The 12,403-nt window shown below is 58.8% G+C and overlaps 1 protein-coding gene across 5 annotated transcripts in view; it reads right to left on the reverse strand.

Annotated features, from left to right (window-relative positions):
- Nucleotides 1-12,403, reverse strand: part of KIF26A (kinesin family member 26A) — a 42,016-nt gene that overhangs the window by 13,936 nt on the left and 15,677 nt on the right. For 4 of the 5 annotated variants that reach the window (XM_053595551.1, XM_053595553.1, XM_053595552.1 and 1 more), the window contains exon 4: nucleotides 7,599-7,789. In XM_053595551.1, the coding sequence (XP_053451526.1) occupies nucleotides 7,599-7,789 (191 nt within the window). Of the gene's footprint in view, nucleotides 1-7,598; nucleotides 7,790-9,711; nucleotides 9,842-12,403 lie in introns of all 5 variants that reach the window. The other variant, XM_053595554.1, reaches the window with a different exon arrangement.

Raw genomic sequence — 12,403 nt, forward strand, 5'->3', positions numbered from 1 at the left:
CACCTGGCAGCCGCTGTGGGCTCAGGTCAGACTTCCCTGGGCTATGGCCTGTACCTGTTGACCCAGTCTCCTGTGCCTTAGTTTCCCTGGCTTTAAAATAGGATGATGTGACCACTGGAGGCCTGCATTCAAAGCACCCAGGACAGTGCCCACATACAAAAGGATCTCTATGCTGCCATCATGACTACCATGTCCCCCTGGACCCCAGGCAAAGTCTTCCTCACCCTTCTGAATGTGCTAAGGCCCCGAATTTGTCCTGGAGACGCTGTCCTGCTTGGCCCCTACCCACTACCCTCCAGGAGAGCCTCACACTGGCTCCAGCTGCCACCTGCCCCAGGACCTGGGTGAAGTACGCCCACACCCAGCCTCAGCCCACGCCCCACAGCATCCCCAGGGAACCACTGAGACACGGTCTGAGCAGACCCCAAACCCCGGGCCCTATGGGGAGAAGATGATGCCTGGGTTCAAACACCCACAAGGGGGTCATGGTGCACGTTTGGTAAGTGTGGTGTAGACTCCCAGGGACCCCGACACACACAGAGACCTGCACACTCACTGAAACAGACACACACACACAGACTCAGAGATACATATACAGACACACAGAAAGACACACACAATCACACGCAATCACTGCTCCCCAGCTGTTGCTCATCCCAGTCCTGCTGCAACAGACACGCCTCAGGTGAGCTCACCATGCCCACCCACTGGTTCCCTGGGGTGGCTCCTCTGTGGCCACCGGCCCACCCACGGCTGTCACCCCCAGCTGCATGCACTCAGGGCTCCTGAGCTGACAGGTGGCTGTCGCTCGCTCCCCCTGCTTCTGCACCCTCAAGCATGCCCCACCCTTCCTCCTGGCCCTGGGCCTCTCCAGCCCATTTTGTCCCAACAGGACTACAGCCTGCCTCCTACCACCCTCTACTGTGGCAAGACCAACACCGCTGTTTTGCTCAACTCCTCTGTCGTTAATCGGAGTTGTCTTTTAAGAGACCCCAGGGACGGCTTTCCTCCTAGTGAGGTGTCATCATGGAAAATAAAAGTAATCTACGATGCATGGCGGAGTCCTTTAGAGAGCAGTGGTGGCAGCACCTGTGTCCACCGAGGCAGGACCAGGAATGGGGGACAGCGAGGGTCTCGGAGCTGAGCCCAGGCTACCTGGGAGGAGCCCACACAGCTCTGGGCACCAGGAGACCTTGGAGACATGGGTTCTTTAGCCACAGCTGGTACTAGCAATGCCATCTTCATCCCAGGGGCCCAGAGCCTGGTGTGTGAGACCCACAGATCTTACATGGCCTGAGTCACACCGTGTGACAGCCCTGAAAGGCAGAGTTCCTCCTCCTCCACTGTCCCGAGGTCACACTGCAGATCAGGGCAGGACAGAGGCCATCTCTGCAGGGCAAGGAGCCCAGGCAAGACAGGCACTGGGAGGAGTGCGTGTAGAGACACAGCCCCGCCACGGTGAGCCTGCACAGGCAGGGGTGGCAGCAGGCTGTGTCCATCCATCTGGATTTCATTAGAGCCTTAGCTGAGGGCCTCTTCCTGCCTACCTCCTCCCACCCTCTGGGCCACGGAGGGAGGAAGTGCAGCCCTCCTTGGGAGACTTCAGCATCTAGTCAGCAAGGCCTGGGTGGGCAGCCCCTCCTCACCTTCCTGGCACTTCCCCAGGTCTGGGACCCACCAGGGAGGGCAGGGCCACCAGGCTGCAGTGGGAGGGTAGGGCATTGCAGGCACAAGTGGGAAGCCCCCACCAGACTACCCGGGCAAGGGAGGGTGCAACCTGGGGACCCCCATAAAAGACAAGGAGGCTCTCTGGACTCATTTCCTTGTGTCAGTGGGTGCGGTGACACCCAGCTTTGGCTCTTACTGAGGGGTGTGGGCTTGACCCTCAGTTGACAGATGGTCAGCAGAGCCAAGGCAACTCACCCGGAGCAGGCTCCTTGCCCCTCACCTGCTCCCTGCAGCCACATCCTGCCCCTCAGGCCTCTCCCTAGGCTGAGCAGGATCAGGGTACCAGCCAGCTCCAGCCAAAGGCTGTGGTACAGAGCATCCCTCACTCCCAAGCCTCAGGGGGCACAGAGACAGAGGGAGGACCCATGACCAACCGGCAAGGTACTAAGAGAGACCAGGAGATAGGGATGCAGCTCAGGTCTGTAGAGCCGAGGCCAGGCCTGTGCTCTGCCTTATCAGCCACACCGCAGCCACAGACAACTCTGCCTTTCCAGTGGCCCTCTGAGGAGCCAGCGGTCTGCAGCATGGCCCTCAGGTGAACCACGCCACAGAGGCACATCCAGGGCCCAGGGCAACCCTATCAGAGGCTGGGTCTGACTGCCTCCCAAGATTCACTACCCTGGGGATCTGGAAGGTCACCAGCAGGCATTTCCATCCCATGACATGACCTAACTCAGGGCACCCCCTTTTCCCCTGGCCCATCAATTGGCCCCTGAGGGTCTGCAGAGAGGCTGCTATTTTGGGCCAGGCCCCCTCCCTAGGTGTGGGCACATCCCTGCACTGACAGGCCAGGATGGGTACTTTCTCCTTTGATGAAACTCAGGTCCCATGAGTCTGGGACAAACTCCCATCAGACATGGCCATCCCCACTTGGCTGCTGTGCCTCTGCTCACAGAGGCCTGGGAGAATTCTGGGGACCAGATCTGCCCTTGAGGGCCCCCAGCCTTTCAGAGGCACACAGCTCATTTCTGAGCAGGAGGAGTGGCAGTAGCAGGGGAGGTTGGCTTCACCCAGGCTGCGAGGAGACAAGGGTGCCCTGCTCAGCACCATGAACACCCACTGTGTTGTTGGGCCTGTGAGGGTGTGTGTGTGCAAGTCTCAGTGGTTTGGCTCTGAAGGCAAGACAGAAAAGCAGAAACTTCACCTGCATATGCAGCCTATCCCATCCTTGGAGGACACCTCCTCCAGGAAGCCTGACCTGGTGCGCCAAGCTGAGTGCCCCAGCCCGTGCCTCCTGCTGCCATAGGAACCCTGAGATGCTAGTTTATACAGCTGGGTCCACCAGCTGGGAGCCTAAAGACAGACATGCACCAAGCCTAGGCCTAACTCACAGGGGAAACTCAAAACACACGAGTGAGTGAGTGAGTGGATGAGTGAGTGAGTGAGTGTATTGAGTGAGTGAGTGGATGAGTGAATGAGCGGATGAGTGAGTGAGTGGATGAGTGAGTGAGCGGATGAGTGAGTGAGTGAGTGTATGAGTGAGTGAGTGGATGAGTGAATGAGCGGATGAGTGAGTGAGTGGATGAGTGAGTGAGCGGATGAGTGAGTGTGTGAGAAGATGAGTGAGTGAGTAGATGAGTGAGTGAGCAGATGAGTGAGTGAGTGAGTGGGTGAGTGAGTGTATGAGTGAGTGAGCGGATGAGTGAGTGAGCGGGTGAGTGAGTGAGCGGATGAGTGAGTGAGTGGATGAGTGGGTGAGTTAGTGAGTGAGTGGGTGAGTGAGTGAGTGGATGAGTGAGTGAGCGGATGAGTGAGTGAGTGGATGAGTGAGTGAGTGAGCAGATGAGTGAGTGAGTGGGTGAGTGAGTGTATGAGTGAGTGAGCGGATGAATGAGTGAGTGGGTGAGTGAGTGAGCGGATGAGTGAGTGAGTGGATGAGTGGGTGAGTTAGTGAGTGAGTGGGTGAGTGAGTGAGTGAGCGGATGAGTGAGTGAGTGGATGAGTGAGTGAGTGGGTGAGTTAGTGAGTGAGTGGGTGAGTGAGTGAGTGGGTGAGTGAGTGAGTGAGTGGATGAGTGAGTAGGTGAGTGAGTGAGCGGATGAGTGAGTGGATGAGTGAGTTAGTGAGTGAGCGGATGAGTGAGTGAGTGGATGAGTGAGTGAGTGGGTGAGTGAGTGAGTGAGCGGATGAGTGAGTGAGTGGGTGAGTGAGTGAGTGAGTGGATGAGTGAGTGAGTGAGTGAGTGGATGAGTGAGTGGGTGAGTGAGTGAGTGGGTGAGTGGATGAGTGAGTGAGTGGGTGAGTGAGTGGATGAGTGAGTGAGTGAGCGGATGAGTGAGTGAGTGAGTGAGTGGATGAGTGAGTGAGCAGATGAGTGAGTGTATGAGTGAGTGAGCGGATGAGTGAGTGAGTGGATGAGTGAGTGAGTGAGTGAGCGGATGAGTGAGTGAGTGGATGAGTGAGTGAGTGAGCAGATGAGTGAGTGAGTGGGTGAGTGAGTGGATGAGCAAGACTCTGAACTGCCCTCTGAACCAGCAGCCTCACAGCTGACCCAGGTCATGGAGTCCAGTGAGGGAAATACTATACTTTTTTTTTTTTTTTTTTTTGGTTTTCGGCCAGGGCTAGGTTTGAACCCACCACCTCCGGCATATGGGACCAGCGCCCTACTCCTTGAGCCACAGGCGCCGCCCCAATACTGTACCTTTTTTACAAAGAAAAATCACCTTCTACAAACAAGAAGGGAATTTTGCAGGCCACTGGCCTTGATGGTGAGGCTCTTAACTGCCCTGAGGAGACATGTGGGCCTGTCCCGACATGTAGGGACTCCTCACAGCCAGCCTGGAGCACCCACTGGGTCCTGATGAGGCTGGTGGACCAAGTCACACCCTGTTACCCCTGGGGGGACCTGTCACCCACAGGGTCTACTCTATCAGGGATCTAGGGCAGGCACTGGCACTACTGAGTCCTGCAGCACTGTCAAGGGGGCCTGGGCCCCGGCCAGGACTGAGGCACCAGCACCCCACCTACTGGCCCGGATCTGGCTAACACTTTTCATGTCACCCGGGATTCCCACCAGGAGGCCAAGAGGCAGGTAAGGGGTACCCTAGTCAATCCAAGCTAGAACCTCCAGGAGCCTCTGGTTGGTGCCCAGCTGGCCCCACACCTCCGTGGACCTGGGCATGGGGCCCCACTGAGGATGCAATGGGGAGGGGGTCGAGGAGTGTGAGTGTAACAGGATGACCCCTTTCCCCAAGCCTGCCAGGGGGACTCCTCTCCCAGTGGTTCTTCCCAAGATATCCAGACTCTGGGGTCTAAGAGGTGAACCCCCCAGAGGTATAATGGCTGGGGCAGGAGAGTGCTGAGAGGCCTCTCAGGGAGGGGAGACAGGAGAGGCAGAGCAGGAAGGAAGAGGGAGGGCCGAGAGAGGGTGTGTTAAGGTCTCCAAAGCTGGCCTCTTCAGACTCCTGCTGGGTGTCAGTGCATCCAGCTCCATTACAGCTGTGGCCCACAGCTGGGTAGGAAGCTGTGCAGCCCACCCAGGCCCAGGTGTAGGCGAGGGCCCCTACAAGCATTGATGAGACACTGGTGTCCGCTGGAGGCATGCTCAGGGGCAGTTGCAGAGCCCAGATCCACCACCACTGCAGTATTTGAAAACCCAAATTCCTGACCACCCATTCTGTCTCTGCTTGGCAAATGCCTGCCAAACTCCTACCCAAGCCTCAAAGCCCACCCCCGTGGCCTGCAATACCACAGAGCCCTCTGCTCTGGGCTCTTCCAGTATCCACACTGCCATCAGAGGACTCCACAAACTCGCACCCCTCCCCCCAACCTGGAAACGGCCACGGGCAGGGCAGGACACCGGCTGGGGTCCTCTCATTGGTGGGGATGGGAACACAGACATACGCTCTCTCTCGGCACGTGCCGGAGGCCTCCACTGGGCAGGGGCCTGGAGTGCTATTGTCTCCCAGTGGGCTCTGGACAAGCCCCTTCTGTCTCTGAGCCCCAGCCTCCCACAGGGCCAAGGAGTGGACACAGCCCCTGATGGCTAAGGACTGCCCACAGAGCAGGCCTCCCACCTCCGACTTGCCCAGGACACCCACCACTGGGGTGCAGGGGTCTGACAGGCCAGAAGTAATGGTAGCAGGCAGCAAGCCCCCCACCTTCCTCCCCCAGCCCCCAGCCCAGGCTCATGTTGCTATGGCAACTTCCCAAGGTCAGCAGCAGCACGCCTGCCTCCCAGACAAAAGGCAGTCACACCCGCCCTGCTGGGCTCCTGGGCTGTGGTTGCTAAGGAGCCAGCCTGGGGGGGACACCACCCACATTTCCCAGTGACAGGATCCTTCCTCGGGCACCAGGGCCCAGGACTCATTCGTGGGAGCTGTTCTTTCTTTTCAGAAAGTCTCAGAGGCTTCAAATTCTCCTGCCAAACTTGACCCCAAGCCTGGTGGCAGAGGCCCTTAAAGCAGGACTAAGTGGGTCAGAACGTCTGTTCTGTCTGTCCCCCTGCCCGGGTACCACTCTGACTGCCAACGTGCACTGGATCCCCCACCCCCACCAGAGGGTCCCAGTGGGCTCTGTGCGCCTAATTGGGGTGGCAGCAGAGGCCGGCTGAGGCCACAACAGTCATGAGCAGCAGTGGTGCTGTGCTCCAACGTGGGCGTGTTCATCAGCCAGGCTTCGCCTACAATGCTGACAATGCCATAATCATATGCCCTGTCACTCCCCAATCAGGCCGCACGGTCCCCCTGGACCAGCACTGATAAGGCACCCTCCTTGCTGGCTGCCCTGCCTGGTGATTCATGGACAAGCTTATCAGCGCCTGCGTGGGGCTGCTAATGGGACAGTGACCCGCGGCTGGGCCTGCCATTACCGCTCATTACCACGATTACATCCTGTAATCCAAATTCTTTGCCCAGGCAGGATGAGAGCAGGAGGCTCGCCTGGGGCCTGCAGTACCAAACCCCCGTAGGAGGAGCTGAGTGGAGCTGCCAGAAGGGGAGGCCCTGGACACACTTGGCTCCCACAAGCCCGCTCCCCTCCCCAGGTCTGTTCCCGCGGCCTTCTGTCCTGCTTGTCCCAAGCCAGGCACTCTGGGTGTTCCAGAGAGAGCATACGATGGGCCCCAGGGACCTCAGGCTGCTCAAGCTCCAGGCCTGGGACAAGAACACCCGTGATATCAGACACAATCACTCTGACACTCGACGCTCCTGGCTCCTGGCAGAGCTGGATCTACCCCACCCCACCCTCACCCCTGTGCCCGTGAGCTCAGGCGACCTAAGTGTGGCCTATCCTCCAGGACATCCTCCCTGGTTCACCTCAACCTCCTCCATCACTCAGAGACACCCCCTCAAGCCCTTGCTGGCCCCCAGGCCCTATACACTATGCTCATGACTGAGGGGACGGCCTTGTGGTCTCTATGGCCCAGAATAGAGGACCCCCACCTACAGTGAGCACATGCTCTGGGCCAGCCTGGACCTTGGTGTTTCACAGACATTAGCTTTGCTGCAGCTCACAGCAACTCTAAGAAGAAGGGCCCCACCTGGCAGGTGAGAAAATTGAAAAACAGAGAGGTTAAGTGATTTGCCTAAGATTACACAGCTCAGAAGTGGCAGGGACTGAGCTCCAACCCTGGCAAGACCCTACAGCTGACCACATAGCCCCTACTTGGCAGTGACCCCCCTGGGGATGAGAAGCCTTCACCTGACACCAGTCAACACCCAGAGGACAAGTACTGTCCTTTAGGTGTCCTGGAGGCAACTGGCCCTCCAGCTGAGAGCTGCAAGCCACTTGGTCCATCCAGCACCCATCAGCTCAGCATGACCACAGGCAAGGCCACAGGTCCCCCATAAACAACTCACAGGTTACCAGGGGCCAGCAGCTGAAGGCCTCTCACGCACATCCGTCTTCCCCCGAGAAACCCCAGGACTTACCTTAAGAAGAAGGAGGCTGCAGCTGATGGGCCTGTGGAGCCTCCCACCGAGGCACCAGGGACTGGAGTGACCAGAGCTGATGTGCAGGCCCCACCTCGGCCCCATGCCTTCAACAAGCCATCAGGCCTCGCGGTGGGGGGGCCATCTCGGACCGTGTCTGCCACTGCCACCGCAGCCACTGCTGCCTCAGCCTGGGGGGGAAGGAGAGCATCCATATGAGGAATGAACGAGGGGCAGAGAGATGCCTACTGCCCCCCAAGTCCAGGGAGTAGGCCTGAGCACCCCCGAGACCCAGCATGCTCCCAGGGGCCCTCATACTCCCAGGACCCAGTTGGGGAGTCTGGGAAGGCTCCAGAAATCAAGGCTAGGAGACAGAGGGCCAGAGGGGAAGGGCCTTGCCTGGGTCCCCTCCCTGGCCTGGGGTGCGAGGGGGGCATGGAGGCAGAGGCAGGTGCAGACAGCCACTCAGGGGCTGGTCTTTCCAGCCCTTTCCCCACCAAGCTCCAGAAAGGTAGTGACCACAGTAGTCGAGACAGGCGGACACAGCCCTATCTGGGCAGGCAGGAGCACCCAGGGACAGAGGAGCAGCCACAGTGAGCACTGGGCAGGAGAGCAACTGCCCTATGGCTGACACTGGGATGCTCCCTCATCTGAAATACTGCACTGGCATTTCCAGCTAATTAGCTAAAATAAATCCCAGAAACGCAGACAGCCTAACAGTGAAGCACAGGAGCAATCAAACACTCCTGGATCAGCACCTTGAACTTGAGATGCAGCCTCTGTGTGTTATATGTACATGCCAGGCCCTGGAGCCCAGGCCACATCTGGCCCTGGGTGGGATGGGGGACGCAGCACCCGGCAGGGCAGGGGAGCCAGCCCGGTCACCCCCAAGCCTCTGCTCCCTTCCCCAAGAGCCCACTTCTCCCAGCCTTTGAAGTTACCCCTGGGCCCCGCATCCTGGTCACTGGGGTGCCAAGCTCCACATAGCCCCACATGTACAGTCCACAGCCACCGCCCAAAGCATCCTGTGTGCCCAGGCTGGCAGAAGCCAGGCCCCATACTGAAGACCTGAGCTGGTCTGGTGGCCTAAAGTTAGGGAAACCAGGGTGGCAACCTTGCTACAGAGGGCCCACATCCTTAGGGTCCCCCAAGTGACACAGGCCAGAGGTCAGGCATGGCTTTTGAGCAGGGCACGTCACCCTGGGCCCTAGAGGGAATATTGTGGAAGGAGCCTGCCATCCAGGGCTGTTTGCCTGGAGTCTCACCCTGCCCACTCACGACCAGTGCCAGCTTCCAAACCCCTCCTAGGACAGGGAGCAGAATCACGTCTACAAAGGAGGGTCACAGAGAGCCCAAAGCTGTAGTCTGGATGGAAGCCCATTGCCCTCCCAGCTCTGGGCACCGGCCACTCCCCTAGGACCTTAGAAAGAACAGGTCAGTATCAGAAAAGGGTACGCCTGGACCTGCAACCGCCCGCGAGCACTGTGCCAGCACACTCCACATCCCACCACCTGCCCACAGGGCAGGAACTCCACACAGCCCTCAGAACCCAGCCTGGCCACCTGCTCCTTCTCTACACCCTCCCTCACTGTGAATGTGTGTATTCTTTTTTTTCCCTTAATATACATGTTCCTAGGAAAGTCCTAAATTCCCTTGCTGAACAGGGCAATGTAGGAAAGAATCAATTTTAAAGTTGACCAGCAGGGCCTGAGCTCCAAAGAGCAGAACTGGATTAAGCTTAGCACCCACTGGGCATGGCAGCCAGCAGCCGGGCCAGGATCTCCCGCAGGAGCCAGGGCAGGGAGCACCACCCACAGCCCACCTGGTACTCACAGGCTCCAGCCAGGGCCCTATAATGGAGCCAAGGAGGGGCCCACTCTCGGCATCCTAGACCAGGCCCAATTGCCATGTTCAGTGAGGCACGAAGACATCCTGCCTCCCCACCAGACACAGGGAGACTGAGGCTGGAGGGCTCACGGCAGGGACAGAGCCACCCTCTCCCGCAGGGCCCTGCACCATCCCACCATTTTGTGCCAGCATCTCCGCCTCCAGCTGGGGCATCCTGGCCCTGCCCATGATGGGCACCTGCTCTGGCCAGGCCTCCCACACTGACCTGTCTCAGGAGTCCTGCATGGGCCTCGGCTCCACCGTCCCACGAGCCGGCGTGACACAGCCCCATCCATCGGGACGGCCACTGCCAATTCCTGCCAGAAGCAGAGCCCGGGCATGCCAAAAGAAGCCATCTGAGACAGAGCGAGAGCAAGGGCAGGAGGGGCGGCCAGAGGGAAGACCACAACACGGGGACAGAAAAGAGGGGGGCAGCCAAACAGAAAATGGAGGCGCCACAGCAGCAACGGAAGGAAAAGCATGGAGAGAGCAGCAGGTAAGGTCGGCGCCCACCCGGGGCTGAGGCACACCCAGGCCGAGAGCCCCCACCCCCATCTCTGCTGGCCATCCTCCAGCACTGGCACTGCTAGACCCAACCGGTGAGAGTCCCCCACAGCGGCCAGCACCAGAGAGCACCTGCCAACCCCAAGGAACACAGGGTCACAGGGAGCACAATCTAGGGGATGCCAGACTAGCCCATTCCCTAGAAGCCCCTCAGGCTGTACTCCACATCTGTAAGGCCTAGCACAGGACGTACCCAGCTCCCCAGATAAACGCCTCACTAGGGCTGTTTTGTGCCAACAGTAGGGGAAGAAAAAGGGAGAGGGGCTGGGAGTGGCCAGGATGGCTCAGGACTGAACTGGGAGACACAGTCCCACACCTGTGTGGGACCAGCAATCATCCAGGGGTTATGTGCCCATCTCTGGAATGGAATCCCCTTGAAGTCCCAGCCTCATCTCCCTGAAGGCTCCAGGACCCGCAGCCCTAAGCTGGGAAACTTCCACCCCGTGAGGGCCAATCCTGCCCTTGTCGCAAAAGCAGCTTTGGTGCAGCCACATGGGGAGCGGGCACCATCCTGTCCACTCCCAGTCCTTGGGCAGGTAAGCTGAGGAGAGGCCCAGGGGGTGTCCTCAGACAGCCAGGTCAGGACCCACCCAAGGCTCCCTCCAGCTTCAGTGTCCAGCCACAACCCTATGGACAGGGGATACCCACCAGAGCCCCTGCAACCTAGCACAGGGGCAACAGGAGCCTCTAAGCTGACGCCACCAAACTGTCACAGACCACATGGCCCTGGCTCCTCGAGGCACTTCACTGCCAAGATCGCCTCACCTCCACCCCACTTGTCTAAGCTGCAGCAATGCCTTCTCCATGAAGCTCTCTACCTCCCCCGCAGGTCAGGCTTCCACTGCCACAGTCCCTGAGGCTGGCCAGGAGCCCCAGGGCCAGGCCAGTGTCTGGAGAACACAGGGGAGTTATTTACACAGGTCACACTGCCTGCTGCACCCTTCTGTCCTCGTCACTGCCCCTGGGCTACCCTCTGGGGGTGTCCACTGCGCTGCTTCTAGCCTACTGTGAGGACAGCAGGTAGAAGTGAAATGGGCCACTGTTCACAGCATGTCCCAGGCTCTGGTGGCCCTACTGAAGAGGACAGGGCAGAGGAGTCAAAGTGGCCCCTGCAGTCACTGTCCTGTGCTCTTGGGGAAGGTAGGTGGGGCAGGCCCAGAGCCAGCTCCAGGGGCAGCCTCTATCCTGCACAGTGACTGAGTCACCTCTACCTAATGGTCTGCAAAGAACCATCCAGCTGGGCAGCTCCCACAGCCAGAGTTATTTCAGGAGACCCAAAATGAGGAATGAGCCAGAAAGGGCCACCACTGGCCAAGCGCTGCTCCACCCAGACATAGGCCTCTCCAAGACACCAGCAGAACCACAGGGAAGGCTCCTGGCCACAGTGTCCAGCATGTTCAGGCTCTGCATATGGCTGCAGGGGCCCTGGACCACTCACTTTCCCCTGTAAGGACCACACGAGATGAGCGCGCCCACTGGAGGCCGGGCCCTGTCCCTCCTCTGCACGTCCTGGGACAGAGTAGGTTACGGCAGCCCCATCCCACCCACCAGCCTGTTATCATGTTCATCTCAAAACAATCTCGCTCCAGCCAGGGGTGGCCAGAGGCTGTGACAGAGACTCACAGGGCATCTCTCCAGAAGTATTTAATTCTGGAGTCTAACAGGCAACATTTATATTCTGGGGCTTCTTCTAATGATCCATGCCTTGGTTCAAGGGAAATTACCTCATCTGAATCCTAAAGTTCTATTTACGGTTCTAATAATCTCCCTATTGACGGCCAGGACTGTTGTCTAATGAGAAACCCATCCCGCCACCACAGACACAGTCCATGCTCTCAGAGCTGGGAGAGGCGCCTTAAATCCCAGCCTTGTGTGGTGCTGGCCTTGCTGAGCTTCCATCAATCACACAGGCTGTGGACAGACTAGAGGTGGGGTCACATGCACCAGGAAGTAGAGAGGGAGGGACGCCTTTGTCCCACCATCTGGGTCTTGGCCTATCACCTGATCTTCCCTCCAGGCCCAGCTCAAGGTCACCTCTTCCAGAAAGCCCCCTAGCTCACCTGCTGCCCTGCCTCAGTGCTGCCCCTGGCCCACACACCCCAGTACACCCAGCTCTTGGGCCAGGAGGCACTAGGGGAGACGTAATAGCCAGCTGGCGTTCCTATTGGCCTCATCAGGGTATTAATAAACGGAAGGGCATGGTGCTGAAGCCAGGAGATGCGAGGACACAGGGCAGTTGTCACACCAGGTGAAGGCTGATTAGGGTCCCATAAGCCCCCATGGACCCCAACTCCAAAGATAAGTTGGCCTCAGAAGGATGGGCCCCCACACCCAGTCATAAGGGACTGGGCGAG

The sequence above is a fragment of the Nycticebus coucang genome, chromosome 6, assembly GCF_027406575.1.
Source record: "Nycticebus coucang isolate mNycCou1 chromosome 6, mNycCou1.pri, whole genome shotgun sequence".
NCBI lineage: Eukaryota > Metazoa > Chordata > Mammalia > Primates > Lorisidae > Nycticebus > Nycticebus coucang.